The sequence below is a fragment of the Apiospora marii genome, assembly GCF_038362585.1.
Source record: "Apiospora marii strain CBS 49790 chromosome Unknown utg000004l_segment0_segment1, whole genome shotgun sequence".
Classification (NCBI taxonomy): Eukaryota; Fungi; Ascomycota; class Sordariomycetes; order Amphisphaeriales; family Apiosporaceae; genus Apiospora; species Apiospora marii.
Genome location: NW_027117376.1, coordinates 914668 through 929650, shown reverse-complemented (window position 1 = coordinate 929650; position 14983 = coordinate 914668). Strand labels below are relative to the sequence as shown.

The 14983-nt window shown below is 52.5% G+C and overlaps 6 protein-coding genes across 6 annotated transcripts; 4 read left to right on the top strand and 2 right to left on the bottom strand.

Annotated features, from left to right (window-relative positions):
- Positions 1-137: 137 nt before the first annotated feature.
- On the top strand, positions 138-1235 carry PG985_007251 (uncharacterized protein; the record flags this gene model as incomplete). The annotated part of the gene is made up of 2 exons (XM_066827020.1): positions 138-259; positions 359-1235. The coding sequence occupies 2 exons, from the start codon at positions 138-140 to the stop codon at positions 1233-1235; spliced, it is 999 nt and encodes a 332-aa protein (XP_066684695.1).
- A 498-nt stretch (positions 1236-1733) lies between these two features.
- On the bottom strand, positions 1734-3700 carry PG985_007250 (calcium-binding protein precursor cnx1; the record flags this gene model as incomplete). Its single annotated transcript, XM_066827019.1, has 4 exons — positions 1734-2237; positions 2295-3079; positions 3139-3430; positions 3548-3700. 4 exons carry the CDS (start codon positions 3698-3700, stop codon positions 1734-1736), a joined length of 1734 nt encoding a protein of 577 aa, XP_066684694.1.
- Positions 3701-5217: 1517 nt separating this feature from the next.
- Positions 5218-6237, top strand: PG985_007249 (uncharacterized protein; the record flags this gene model as incomplete). The annotated part of the gene is made up of 3 exons (XM_066827018.1): positions 5218-5438; positions 5574-6086; positions 6141-6237. The coding sequence occupies 3 exons, from the start codon at positions 5218-5220 to the stop codon at positions 6235-6237; spliced, it is 831 nt and encodes a 276-aa protein (XP_066684693.1).
- Positions 6238-6436: 199 nt separating this feature from the next.
- Positions 6437-7148, bottom strand: PG985_007248 (uncharacterized protein; the record flags this gene model as incomplete). Its single annotated transcript, XM_066827017.1, has 2 exons — positions 6437-6906; positions 6980-7148. The coding sequence occupies 2 exons, from the start codon at positions 7146-7148 to the stop codon at positions 6437-6439; spliced, it is 639 nt and encodes a 212-aa protein (XP_066684692.1).
- A 3151-nt stretch (positions 7149-10299) lies between these two features.
- PG985_007247 (uncharacterized protein) lies at positions 10300-10802 on the top strand (the record flags this gene model as incomplete). The annotated part of the gene is made up of 2 exons (XM_066827016.1): positions 10300-10355; positions 10433-10802. 2 exons carry the CDS (start codon positions 10300-10302, stop codon positions 10800-10802), a joined length of 426 nt encoding a protein of 141 aa, XP_066684691.1.
- A 699-nt stretch (positions 10803-11501) lies between these two features.
- On the top strand, positions 11502-14672 carry PG985_007246 (Bcmsh5; the record flags this gene model as incomplete). The annotated part of the gene is made up of 4 exons (XM_066827015.1): positions 11502-12120; positions 12165-12403; positions 12456-13488; positions 13540-14672. 4 exons carry the CDS (start codon positions 11502-11504, stop codon positions 14670-14672), a joined length of 3024 nt encoding a protein of 1007 aa, XP_066684690.1.
- Between the last annotated feature and the right edge of the window lie 311 nt (positions 14673-14983).

Sequence of the window (14983 nt, the reverse complement as noted above, 5' to 3'; positions counted from 1 at the left end):
TCAGACCATTTGTCCTAGTGATCAGCAAGTGTATCTAACAGAGCTTCGTAATAATACCAATCTTTCCCTCCGCCACTTCACCAATTACCACCCCTCAAGTGCAATAAGTATTGCACTGCACACGCACACCAGCAAAGATGTCAGCGCCCGCACCTCTGGCCAAGATCGGCATCCTCTCCATCGGGGACATGGGCTTGGGCATAGCCAAGCTCCTAATCGCCAACAGGTTCGCCGTCGCGACAAACTGCAAAGGCCGCAGGTACGTTTACATTGAAAAGGACGCATAATGTCCCGAATGCATTCCAAATGTCCGTCTCCCCCAAATACTTCAACCTTGAAAGCTGAAAGGAAACTACAGCCAAGAGACCATCGACCGCGCCCAAGCCGCCAATATCGAGGTCCTCAAGTCCGACGTGGCCCTCACGGACACCTGCTCCGTGATCCTCTCCGTTGTGCCGCCGCGCGACGCCCTAGCCACGGCGACGCGGGTCGTCGAGTCCCTCGTCGGCATGACGCAGCGCGCGGCCCCGCTCTACTTCGTGGACCTGAACGCCGTGGCGCCCTCGACGGCGCGGCAGACGGCGGAGCTCATCACCAAGTCGCGGGCGCCGATCCGGTTCGTGGACGGCTGCATCCTGGGCGCACCCCCGTCCATCAAGCAAGCGTCGTCGACGTCGTCGTCTTCCACCAACGAGGACGAGGACAAGGACGTCAAGTCCTGGAGCCGGCCCAGCATGCCGACCTCGGGCCCGCACCAGCTCGCCTCGATCCCTGAGTACGGCGAGAAGCTAGCCGCGACCCTGAACACGCGGCACATCTCGCCCGACATCGGCGCCGCGAGCGGCCTCAAGATGTGCTTCGCGAGCACCACGAAGGGCTTCACGGCGCTAGCGATCCAGTCCTTCACCACGGCCGCGAAGCTCGGGGTCCTGGACGAGCTGAAGCAGGAGCTCTCGGACCGCCACGCCTGGGAGCGCGCGGCCGGCGGCGTCACGGCCATGGCCCCAAAGGCCTACCGCTGGGTCCGCGAGATGGAGGAGATCGCCTTGACGTTCGAGGAGGACGGCGGGTTCGCGCCCGATTCCTTCCGGGGAGCCGCCAAGGTGTTCCAGGCCGTGGCCGACTCCGAGCTGGGTCAGGAGAAGATCGGGAAGCGGAAGCGGGGGACTACCGTCGAGGACGTTGCCCAGGCCCTTTCCGAGGGAATGGACAAGAGGAAGAAGAAGACAGTCTAAGTTGCGACATTCATGGAGTCTTCCTTCTCACCAGCTACTCAAGCAAACCGTCCTGAAGAAGCCTGGCCCAGTCACTCAAGGTACGTTGGTCAGGACGGGTTAAAATACGGTTTACAACTTCACGGCTACACAGAGGGACGAGTCTCGAATCGTTTCACTCTAGACCAATCTATAAAGCAGTTTAGCTCTCGAGTGTCGCATCTTCCATGGGCATGACATACCACGCACACACGAGAAAGAACACAGTGACGATTCATTATGGTTCACGAAGAGATCAGGTACAAGCATTGGTTACCAAAAATGTTTGTCATTTTATTTGTTGGCCTAAAGTACACCTGCGCCATGCGAGTGAACTGAAATCACAATTAACTGACCAAAATCACAACGCCTGATATAGTAGCAAGCATAGTATAAACTATGAAATCGCAGCTTGCCGTAAACCTCGACGCATTTTTTTCTTTTCATGCCAAATACACCCCTTATCCGTGCCCGTATCACCTACGACTGGCTGCGTGTGTTGCGCTTGTTGGCCTCGTTCTTGACGTTCTCGGCGCCAGTGGCAACAGCCTCAGCGGCCTTGTCCTTGGCATCCTTAGCCTTCTCCTTGGCGTCACCGGCAGCCTTTTTGACAGGAGCGGGAGCTGAGCCGCCCATGGACAGAGCACCGATGAGGGCAATGATGGTGACGAGGAGACCACCAATGGCGGTAGGAACCTCGGGAACGAACTTCATAGCCTCAATGGGGTCGTTCTGGGCAATGGTCATGAAGAGATCCCACTTCTCCTTAATGAAGAAGACGGGGTCGTCCAAGAACTTCAGGTCAGAGGGCGACTTGGGCTTGTCATCGGCCTTAGGCTTGTCAGCAAGCTCGAGAAGCTGCTCCTGGGGGTGCTTAAGACCGAAGGTCTCCTCGGCGAGCTTGTTGGCGTCCTCAATGGAGTGGCCGATGTAGATGTTGTCGAAGAGCATGTTGTTCTGCATGGTCCAGATCTCGAATCCAATCTGGGAAAGAGGTTAGCAACACGAATCGATTTGTTGGTGCATGGAACGGTAACTTACAGCACCCATAGGCTCAAAGTTGGCGGGGGTCTTGTCCTCGAAGTAGTCGGGGTTCTTGATCTTGCGAGGAGCCCAGACACCCTTGTAGGCGGGGTTGTCAACGTAAGGAGCGGTCCACTTGCCCTTGTACTCGGGGTTCTTGATCATGGGCTTGGACCAGGGACCGCAACCAGAGGCGTCGGCACACTTGGGGTTGGGAACGGTAGGGGGGATCCAGTCACCGTCCTCCTCATCATCCCAGTCCTCGGGCTTCTGAGCCTCAGGGTCGGGGACGGTAAGGGGCTCGCTCTCAAGCCAGTCCTCGGGCTTAGTGGCCTCCTCATCGACAATCTCGTAAGGGGCGTCCTCATCCCAGTCCTCGGGCTTCTTGGCCTCAGGGTCGGGGATACGGGCCTCATCGACCCAGGTGTCAGGCTTGGAGTCCTTGGGGTCGTCAATCTCCTTCTCAGGGTTGACGGAGGGGCTGAAGTCCTCAAAGAGGCTGCCTTCCTTGACCTGCTCATTGTTCTGCTTGATAGCGTAGGTGTTGTTGGGGTGAACAATGAGGGTGTAGAGCTCAGTAGTCTTGGCGATGCGAGCCGTGGGTGGGCTCTTGAGGTGCTTCTCCTCGTAGTCGCCAGTCTTGGGGTTCTTGTGGTTGAAGATGAAGTGAACCTTGTTGGTGTGACCGCACTTGTCGGGGCCGAACATGATGACATAAGGAGTGGTGTTGGCGAACTCATCCTGGTGGAGAGCCTTGTTTTCGCGAAGGAGCTTCAGGTAAGCGCCACCGCACTCGAGGCCGTCTGTGGTGACAAATGGGTTAGTATGAATGTTGGCGTGGCATAGAATGCTTTCGACTTACTCTGAAGCTTAACCTCGTACTGGACGACAAGAGTCTTGCCCTTGTTGTCAATCTTCTTGGGGAACTTCGCCGAAATGGCGTGGTGGGCGGCGGCGTTCTTGACAACAAGACCCTTGTCACCCTCCATGCCCTTGTAGACCTCGGGCTCCTCGACAGCCCACTCGCCAACATAGGCCCATTCCTCTTCGGCGTTTTCAGCGCCCTTCATGTCCTTCTTGGCGTGAGATGGCTTCCATCTCTTCTCCCAATCGTCGGTGAACTGCTCAAGGAAAGGAGCCTTGAGTTTTGTGGGCTAGACAAGACTTGTGGTTAGCTTCAAATCCAACAACAAAATTGTTTGGACATCGCCGGGCAAGTATGTAATCGACGAGACACAGGAGGCCGGCGAGGACAGGAGATTGATACTCACAGTGAATGTAGGCAGGTTAGCTGCGGCTGCGGTCGAGGCAGCCTCGGCCACAGTCGAGCTCTCATCCTTCAGCACCTTCTGGGCATCTTCGGCGAGGGCAGCACCGAAGAAGAAGGCAGCCGCCCAGGCAATGGTAGCAGGGCTGAACTTCATTGTGAAGTTTGTGTGTTGTTGTTGGGAGGTGAAACAACAATTGGAGGGAGCAAAGCAAGAGGATCAATTAGACCAGCGAGCTGTAGCTGTCCCAACGGGGAGCTTGTCAGGTCAGATGGGGCTGAAACAGACGACCAGTTTGGGGATGTTCGACTTCTCCTTGGATGGGAAAAGGAATATGAAATGCTCCCGGAGCTCGGCGATCAAAGGTGTTTGATGTCGAGAGAGGAGGAAAAAGTGGTGAAGGTTTCCTGACGTTGTGGTAATCGCAAATAAGTAGCTTTATCTGTTGGCGCTTCATGGATGGCAGTTTGCAACAACGTGGCCAGATTGGTCCCTTCTGAGAGCTTCCGTCGGGCCCCACGCCCTCACTAACAGTAGCTGTATTCAATGGAAACAGCCTAGGTTGCCCGACCCAGAGAGCCTACGGTTGGCCCGTGCTCCACTAAAGCTGGCCTCTGGTGCGGGGATCGTATCCACTTTCGATGAATTCATTCACCAGCTGCCAACCCTTCGCTGCCCATCGATCATTGAATACGATATGGGTATGGGCAACATGTCACGTTGATTCAACTCTCTTCCCATCCGTTCAAGATATGCATCTCCAGCCATTGGCCAATCTATGGTATATACTACTATAGCCTTGTCCCTCATATGTTTGTTGATGTGCATGACTCTTTTCCCCCTCTGTGCTTTTTCTTTAATCTTGTAACACAAGATTGCTGCGGTACTGCTTACTACTGGGCACATTGACACAGCTCTGGACTGCCCAGCATTGGGATATAGAAAGTTGCAATGCACTGTAGGACACACATGCCCGAGTTGAGGGTCACAACAGACAATATCAATATTCCAGTAATAATTTATGATACTGAAGGTTGGTACTTTTATATTTGTCAGTCGTACGGAGTTACATATCCTGGTATGACCCGGCATCATTTCCCTTCGCGGAACACGGTTGGCTAGGCATATCTCCCAATGCCCTCTATTCTAGCATCTTCCAAAGCCATGCCGCCAACCGACCTGGGCATGTAACGCCATTGAATGCATTTAATATGATGTATTAATTATTAGGAGTGGGTTTACATTGAATCTTATCTTCCTCATTTGACCCTGACAAACTCAATTACAGTTCTGACATGTTGCCAAGTATAGATGTACTGGCCACTTGTCCATATTCCATTCCAGGGACTCGACGGCACTGCCAAAATGGACAACTATGCAGGTGCAACCACACGAATAAGTGATTTCCTCAAAAACGGCTCTTATGCACGGGGCTTCTGCCGGTGATGGTCTGGGTATTTGGAGATCGCGTCGTCTCATTCCGAGCCAATCACAGCATCCACAATCCTGAATCGCGGGTGGATCACCCTAAAAGCATACAACGTCTTTCGTATTTAGCCTCGAGCCAGGTTTGAGAAAACGGCCTTGGTAAAGTTGCCAGAGCCGAGAACACAAGTATAATCAATTGTCAGCTTTCCAGGGTCCGAGAGAGATCTAGCTGCATACGTGTCAAGATGAGCAAGAGGCCTGAAGGAGCGCTGGATTCCCAAATGCCGGATGCCGACCAGAAGCGTCGCCGTCTCGAAATTTCGGAAAATGGCGATAACGCCCACCTAGTCCACCCCGAGCCGCATGACCATGACCACCCAGCAAACCTCATCCCCTCACTGTGTGCCAAATTCTGGACCCTGGGATGGGTGACGGGCACTGGCGGTGGTTGCTCCATCCGTGATGAGTAGGCCGACCTTTCCCCCGCTTTCTATGATTGGGTGATGCCGCCCAACTGCGCTGCCGTCCTTGGCGGAGCGGGCTATTATTATATTGTCACGCCAGACGAAAGAGTGTCACTAAGCTAATTTGGCCCTGGCAGCGATCTTGTCTGGTTAGCGCCCTCGGGCGTGCAGAAGGAGCTCATGAAGAGTTCGGACCTCTACGTGCTCTCGGTTGCGCAGCAGACGGACCCCAAGAACCGCGTCTACCTGCACAAGCCGCCCGCTGGCCGGCCCTCGCAGTGCACACCCCTTTTCATGGCCGCCTTCACCAAGCGGGGGGCCGGATGCTGCATCCACACGCACTCCCACTGGGCAGTGCTGGTGACCCTGATCCTGGAAAGCCAGGGTCCTGAAAAGGACAAGGTCTTCGAGATCAACAACATCGAGCAGGTCAAGGGGTTCGGCCGCGGCTACCAGAAGCAGGGTAACCTGGACTACCATGATACGCTGCGCATTCCGGTCATCGAGAACACTTCGCATGAGGAGGACCTCACCGAGTTCCTCGAGGAGGCCATGGAGAAGTACCCGGACACCTATGCCGTTCTGGTTCGCCGACATGGCGTCTACGTCTGGGGAGATAACGTCCACAAGGCCAAGACTATGTGCGAGAGGTAAGTCAAGCTTGTTACAGTCTCGCATAGGTAGAGTGCTAATCGCAAATGCAGTCTTGACTATCTGTTCCAGTTGGCTGTCGAGATGAAGCAACTTGGCCTCCCATGGGTCAGCAACGTCTCCAAAGTGATCACATCTTCAGGAAGATAGGTAGAGCAATGATCATAGTTCTAAAATTCTTCAGTTAAGTCCTGGAATATTACATAAAACCCATATATTATAAACGACCCCGCGCTCCCTTATAACCCTGGATATTCATTTGGTATTGTCCAAAAAAGCATGACCGATGCACTATTAAGTAAAGTATATAACCCTCCACAGATTCCTTTGTCGCAAACACATCTGTCGTTTACAGAGCAAAGAATGCAGCCAGGAAGCCCAACAGACCAATGCCCGATCCAATGGGGGCGAGCTTGTTCATAGCCTGGGCAGCGTTCTTGTGGGTAGACGAAGCAGAGGCGGCCGAGTCGGTGCTGTCGGGCGTGTTGGAGGCGGCAGCGACCTTGGTCTCGTGCATGGTAGTCGTGAAGGTCGAGTCGCCGCTGGTGAAGGTCGAGGTGACGTCGTCGACTACGGTGGTGCTCGGCGAGGCGCTGTCGACTTTGGCGGGCTTGGTGGTCAGGGCGGGGGTGCCCGTCGACGTGTAGTAGTACTGGCCGATGCAGTCGTTGACGCACTTCTCGTAGTCCCGGTTCTCGGCGGCGGTGCCCTTGCCGACGGGGCAGGCGGCGACGCAGTTGTTGGTGGCGTTGACCTGTTGCGTGTTCGGGCTGGGAACGGCGATACACTTGGACTGGCAGTCCACGTCGCCAGCCTTGCCTGTCACAGGGGGTTAACATCCATCATCCGCGTTGCGTGCTCGTTATGGTCCCTGGGTGTTCCTAAAACTTACAAGCGTCGAGACAAGCAGTGATGGCGGACTGCTCAGGGGTCAGGCCCACTGTGGTGGTAGGGGCAGCGGCTACGGATTTCGTCTCCTTGACATCCTTCGACGATGACGAGTCTGCTGCTTTGGCAGTAAGGGCGAGCATACCCGCGAACAGAAGAGTGTTGAGCTGCATTTTGACAAGATTATTCAGAAAGCTGACGAATTGTGAACAGAAGGAGGAAAGTGATTAAAGAGAAATCGAAATGGACCAAAGACCTTTGCTTGCTGGAGATGCTATACTTCTTGGCAAAGGGGATCATATGTGTCCACTGGGAAGCCGCTCCTTATATATCGAGAAGCCGAACGGCTAGAGCTACGGCACCAGACCAAGTAGACGAGGGGAGATTGAAGCTAGCAGCGTCCTAGCAACGCTTCCGAATACTCGAACATAGTACTACGGAACACACGGAGGCCTAGAGGACATTGCCTTTGCCCCCAGACTCCCCAATCTCGTGCCCATGCATATACGTGCGCTGTAGGTCAGCTGGGGCATGCAGTTTCGGAGAGTCAACTAAAACAACAATATCAGCCCAAACCTAGAGTCCATGTTGACATATCTCCATGTTGCGATCGTGTACACAGAAAACAGATATCCTACTTGAAAGGATCATGAGAAGAGTATTGACCAGGACCTGGCTACACAAGCCACTGCATAGGGAAGGCGGAACTGAACTAACAAAGTCAGATATGATGCACCGGTTGCCATTTTAGGCATCACCTAGCAGGACTGAGGGGGATGCGCCCGTTTCGAGCACAGGTGGGGAGATCAGGTGGCTGATTTGAGTCTGATCGAGAGACTTTCTAGACGCATGGCATATGCTGCAGCGCACAAGGCTGTGGCAAGGACCCGGGACAACACATTTGCAGAGGCAATGGATTTACTTCTTTTACATACTCGCCTCTGTCTATACTCCGTGTCTGACTGGGCGACTGGGTGGTTGTAAAACAGACGGGGGGCCTTGTTTGGATATCTGGCAGACAGGAACAATGGCTTAGTTGATCAGTATGCCAGCATCGTAGTAAGAGACAGCCTCCTGCGATCCTCTGTTTTCCGAGTTTCCCGGATAAGCTTTCGTGTTCTGGGCCACCAGCGATCACCAAGGAACCCGGCATGGTCTTTTGAGTTCGTGATGATATCGGAGGCTGAGCCACCTGAGAAGGCTAATTTCAGGAGGAATGAACTATCAGCCAACAACCTCTTGCCCCCTGAACAACACGGTACGCGCCGCGTCGCATAGAGCTAAGTGGACTCACAAATAAACAAATACAACCAGACATCAGTGTGTATGTAAGTTTGTGTGAATGAGACTCTCTGAATTTATCTGTATATCAATCCAGTATGGTACTACTGAAGGTTCACTCTCAGTATACAAATGAATCTTCCTTATCGTCATGCCCTGTTTCTTGACGATTATTTACTAGCAAAATGTACCCCTCGATTCTGAGTGCGTGATCGTCCGATGTCTGGGTGGCCGGTATGTAAGTTGTCGGGAAGTAACCGGGTCGGAAGGATGTGAGTTCAACTCAACCTCGGACAGGCAACTGCCTCAAACTCGGTAAATTTGGATGTTGTAGGATCGTGACGACGTATGTCTTAATTGAAAACCTGTTGGCTCATAGTGAGCTCCCTTGGGGTATTCTTTGGGCCTCATGTTTCGTTGACGGGGGAAGATGTCGGCATGTGCAATGCCATGTTCGGATGAGCAGTTTCTGAGCATACTCGCTATGGGTTTCCGTCGAGCGGTTTCCCCAGATTTAAGAGTTGAGAGTGCTATACTGGGTAGGACATTCTCCGGCTCGCGTCGCATCGCAGCCTCGATTACACATATCTCAAAGCCTCCCGCAAGCCTTCTCGTCCTTCCCGCGTGGTTGGTACGCATCGTTGTTAGCCGAGATTTTAAGAGATCCAGAGTCTAGACATACAATCAGTAGTAAGTTGATGATGAATCGAAGAGATAAGCACGTGGTCTAGAACATGTCAAGGCGCTCAACTTGTACATTCCAGTATATCCTTTAGCGATCGCAGTAGAACATTTCTAGATCCCAACGAGCTGGTAAGACATGCACATGGCCGAAAGCGGTCTCGAACACCTTACGTAGTCCTAGCAGCTCACTGGCATGCATCTTCCAACCACATAAATCTCATGTATATAGCTATATAGACAACACAATGGACGCAAGATATGATCCGCAGCTGAGCTATCAACCAGGACAGAATCGCATCAGACATATAATCGAGAACAACGAACCCAACACACAGCTCCAAGTCCTGCCATACTACCTTGCCATCTATATTATATTACTACAATGTTAGCTCCAATTTACCTCGTCGTCATTCTCCATGCAGCAGTAGCGGCAGCAGTAGCACGAACCCAACTTGATAGCCGTCAAGACACCGTCGGGGCCTGCGACTTCGTCTGCCCCGAAGAAGACGACATGTACCAGACCGCATATGCCCCCGACCCCTGCAGCGCCACTTGCAGCAGCTATTATGTGTGCTTGGAAGGTGTGCCATATCAACTGGAATGCCCGGATGGCCTAGCATGGGACCAAGATCTCCAGGTCTGCGATTGGCCGCAAATTGCTGGGGAGTGCCCTTCAGTCCCAGAATGTTGCAGCGCTTGAATAGGGTTGCATGTATACTATCTCAAGCGGAGGACTGATTCAACTCTGGCATGAGGTTGAAAGTCGAATCTTGCATGCCTGGATATCTCATAATTATTGAGCGTGCATGCGCAATGCTGTCACTGTCTGTTCTGGATATGCAATACTTGGGAAGAGGTGTAATCGCCACTCTTTAGGGCAGTGAAGAATCGCTTCAAGATCATAGGGGAGGGAAAATGTATTAAGCACGGGTTTCCTTTCCTTTCTTCCAATACGGTTCAGTGTCAAGCCAGCCTAGGAACATCAAAAAGGGCCAGCTGCTAGGCGCGCAAGTGGACTACTACAAAGTCAACAAATGTCATGACGGATCACATGAATCAGGGAGATAGCAAGTTGAATAAAGCGTATGAAGATGGATGCTCCCTAGCTGTTTTACTACAAAATGTTCCTGTCTTCTTATGGTGATCTTGATTGGACGGACACATCAGATGGGGAAACTTCGGCTGTTCAATTGGGATCGTAAATCTAAGCTTACTTACCTGTTAAGCTCGTGCCATCCCCCAACGCCAGAGCTACAAGACCAAGGTATCCTCAAATCGACGTCAACTGGACCAGCTATTTGAATTGCGACCGAAGACAAGAACAGCACCTGCCAAGGGCCACGTCGAACAAACCCGAATATGACTTGGTTCTCAAAGTCAACGACAACCTTCGGGTTCTTGCTTCTGGCCCACGCGTAAGTTACAAGCATTACTTCTACCTACCACTGCCACCTTTGGGCTTGTTCACAGCAATTAACACGCCCTCCCACAGCTGCTACTCTGCCTACGAGCACTCGGCCCTGCAGTCCCACCGAGCGGCGTCCCTCTCGTCCCTGAGCGCCACACAGCAAGCAGCAGCATCTTCTTCGTCGTTGCCCCTCGACATCAGCCTCGAGACCATCGTCGCAACCATCATCATCACCCTCGGCCTCGTGCTGAACACGGCGAAGCTGCGGCCGATCCAGTGGCGCGTCTGGGCGGGCCACATTGAGCGGGCGGGCGAGGAGGGCGCCCGGAACAGCAGCGGCGAGGTCGACAAGGATTACGTGGGCAACCCGTTCAAGCTGCTGGAAAGCCGGCCGGGCTTTGTGGACATTCGCAAGCAGCGCAAGGAGTTCGCGGAGTGGGTAAAGCAGCAATGAGGACGATGAGGAGGCCTACATGGGAATTGCTTTGTTGCTACGGAAGAGAAGGGTTGAGTTGCGGATGATACGGTTCTGGCGCAGCGTTTTGCCCTGTAAAAGCAGTCGTAACGCAGCTCTCCTGCTAAGAACATAAAATCTACAATGGAACGGACGAATGCCATTTTACGAATGCTAAGGGCTGCCTGTATTGCGTACTTTCTCGACATAATATGCCACCAAGCAGCCTCTTGCGCCTCTGCAGCTATGCCTCGCTTGGGAAGACAGGCAGGTGCCAGGCGTCCCAAGAATAACCGGGGCAGGAGCAGGGTGAGATCTCGCTGCTTCCCTAAGTGCATTCGTTGTGGAAGACATCAAACCTTTCAATACTTCCAATACTTAGAATAGATTGGCAGGCACGACTGGAACGAGCATCCTGCAAAGTCCATTTGACCCTCTTCAAACTCGACAAGTACACCCACCTACTTCCAATGTAGGCATCATTGAAGTATTTACCATGTCAAATTGTGATCTTGTTACATGGTGATCCACCTCGTTACTATCCCCTTCTGTGTGAGTTATCGACGAAGACATTGTGTGATATACACGTCCTTGTCGTCTTCTCTAACCTGGGCTGTGATCATATCCCTCTCCAATTTGGTCAGAGGCACCCTCAATCGGGCCTATATTCGTTCACCTTGAGGATTCGACGACGACAAAATGGCACAAAGGCGTGGTACTCCATATCAGGCGGCACAGTCCCAGTCTCCTCGGAGATCATTTGCCAGCACGCCCCCTCTGCCCGAAATGGCACGCAGGCCAAGATCCTCCAGTTCGAATCCTCGTTGGGATGATCCACCACTTGCCAGCTCATCGAGCCTGTTGATGCCAGGCTCACGGTTCCGCCCGAGTCCTGCAGCCGTATCTCGCGCATCTGTGTACTCTCCTCAACTGCCGCCACACCCTGAAAGACAACGCTTATCATTGAGGCCATCGTCACTTCGAGCATCGTCCTCAAGTCGCAGTCCTTCTTCTGAGGGTAACGATCGTGGGCAAGGCCATACCGATGATCCATTTGGTGCCGACAATGCCGACGCACTAAACGAGGTCATCCTGGCTCTAGATATGAAGGGCAATGGTAATGTCGGCTGTGCATACTACGTTGCTTCCGAGGAGGCACTCTTTCTCATGGAAGATGTTTCATTGGCTGGCATGGAGATCGTTGACACTCTGCTTCTCCATGCGAAGCCAACGACCGTCATAATACCGCCCCGTGTGTCTCAGGAGGCCCATGATAAACTCCAGAGCGGAGCGCATAGCGAGGGCGGAAGCATTCAAGGTAATGAGTATGCCAAGCACCACAAGAGAAGTGCTGACTCTCAGTAGATGGCGCGCAAGGAGCGTACATATTGCGCACCCTAAAATCTGCAAATTTCCAGTACGATGCTGGAGTAGACAAGCTTCTCGATGTCCAGAGTCAAGTCGCTGCGTTTCACGACATGCGCCATGGCTCGATGGAGGATGAAATATTGAATCAATGTGATCTCGAACAGCAGCATGGATACCCACAAGAGTCCCGAATGAGGCTAGGAACAATTATCAACCTGGAAAGTCGTCTCGCCGTACGTACTTCCTTGAGCCAGCTGGAAACTTGCTGCTAATCTATGAAACCAGATTGGCTGCGCTGGTGCTGTGCTCGGGGATCTTCACCGCAGAAGAACAACTCAATATCTACCGAATGACCCAGATGCACTGGTTGCGTTTTCGGTGAAATCGGTTGCCATGTTCACACTATTCGATTCGATGTTTGTGAACGCAGATACAATGATGTCTCTGCAGATCATTCAGCCCGAGTATCATCCGAACAGTCAAATGCGTGGGCCAGATAAATCGAGTTCAGGGGCGAAGGAGAACCTGTCGCTCTATGGTCTTTTTCACTACCTAGCCTGTACGCCTCAGGGAAAGCACAAGCTGCGGCAGATGTTCATGCGACCAAGTATTGACACTGACCTTATTCGGACTCGGCAGCGGACTATCGCCTTTTTCCTACGTGCTGGAAACGCAGAAACTGTCATGCAGCTCGGCAAAGATCTTCGCAAAGTCAAGAACATGCGCGTAACCATTGCGTTTCTAGAAAAAGGTGTGGACAGTCCTGGCTGTAATGTGTCCATACAAAATGGTGTTTGGGCATCTCTCCAGCGTTTTGCCCTTTATGCCCTCAGGATACGTGAGGTTCTCTCACAGATGTCGGCCGCTGAAACTATCCCAATTATCATGCGAGTCTTAGAGATGGTTCACCAAGGCCCATTGGTCGATGTTGGTGAGTCCATCAGTCGGACTATCGATTTCGAACAGTCGAGCGAGAGAGAGAGAACAGCAGTGAAAAGGGGTGTCGATGCCAACCTGGACGAGATGAAGCGACAATATGATGGCATGGAACATCTCCTCACCGAGGTCAGCGAGAAGATGCGAGGTGACATACCTGAGTGGGCTCAGCATTACGTACGAAATTGCGTTTTCTTCCCTCAGCTTGGATTTCTCACGATCGTTTCGTTGAATGAGCAGACTCGAAAGCCTAACTACGAGGGGGAAGGGTTGAACGACGTCTGGGAGCAGATGTTTGTCACTGAGGACGAGGTATATTGTAAGAACCGCCGGATGAAGGAAATGGACGAACACTGTGGCGACACCTACTGCATGATCATTGGTAAGGATGTCGAGCTATTCCCCTTTATTACTGAATGCTAAAAACTCCTAGATCGGGAAATTGAGATACTGCACGAGCTTTCAGTCCTCGTTCTCAGTCACCAGGATGCTATTCGTGAAGCATCGGATGTCATTGGCGAACTCGATAGTCTATTGGCAATGGCTGTTGGGTCAGGAAAATATGGATGGGTGGCACCCAAAGTTGTCCCCGAGAACGTTCTGCGCATCGAAGGTGGACGACATCCATTGCAGGAGCTCGTGGTACCCTCTTTCATCTCAAATGATTGTGACTTGGCTGGGGGTAGCGGGGACGAAAACGAAAGCAACCTCTCTGACGAAGCTGCGGCAGGATCTTCTTCGCCTGGCGGCCTGCCTAGTACAGTGATATTGACGGGACCCAACCATTCAGGAAAGAGCATTTATCTGAAGCAGATAGCCTTGATTGTCTACCTGGCACATCTGGGGTGCTTCGTGCCCGCTGATCAAGCACTCATCGGGGTCACCGATCGAATCCTTACACGCATTGCCACTCGCGAAAGCGTGACGAGGCAGGAAAGCGCCTTCGCCATCGACTTACGCCAAGCGGCTTTTGCGATGAACTTCGCAACTCGACGAAGCCTCGTACTCATCGATGAGTTTGGAAAAGGTACAAATAGTCAAGATGGTGCTGGCTTGCTCACGGCATTGCTAGGCCATTTCACAGGACTTGGACCCGAAAGGCCCAAGGTGCTTGCCGCGACTCATTTCCATGAGATATTCGAGAATGGCTTCCTTGCAGAAAGTGCGGAGCTAGCATTTGCTCATATGGATGTCCATCTCGATTTTGACGCAACGGCAGTTGAGGACCAGGTGACATACCTGTTCAAATTGGTTCCAGGGCGGAGCGTGTCCAGTTTTGGCAGCAGGTGCGCAGCGATGAACGGCATCGACGACGCTGTTGTAGAGAGAGCAGAGTCCATCATACTGCTTCTCGCTCGCAACGAAGACCTAGAATCAGCATGTTCTAAGCTGTCTGATTCGGAAACCTCCAAGCTAGAGGAAGCGGAAGGAGTCGCCCGGGCCTTTCTAGAGCAAGAAATAGAAGCCTCGCAATCAGTAGGGCGGATGCAGAGAACCGGCGGTAAGTATCGAGCCATGCTCGAGCAGATGCTCAGTGCTGGAGCGTCGAGTACCACTAGTTCGTGATGCTAGTTCACCAAGCGACACGTGGGATACTTTGGTTGATATGGAAAGATGTGTCTCGATGTCGCTTGTAGCTAGAGGAATTCTTGCTTTTCTATTTCTTAGCTTTTCATGGTAGTTGAGATTCCGAGAGCAATGCAATACGGCATTGGCTTTTGGAGGTGTTTCAAAACGGCATAGCATGACATTATCAAAAGGTCCGTTCCAGAGATGTTTCAGCGGCCAGTGCATCCACTACCCGAGAACCTGACTAGCACGCACCAATCCCGTTGGCTTTCTATTTTGGTTCATGTCCGTGGCAGTTGTTTGGCAGA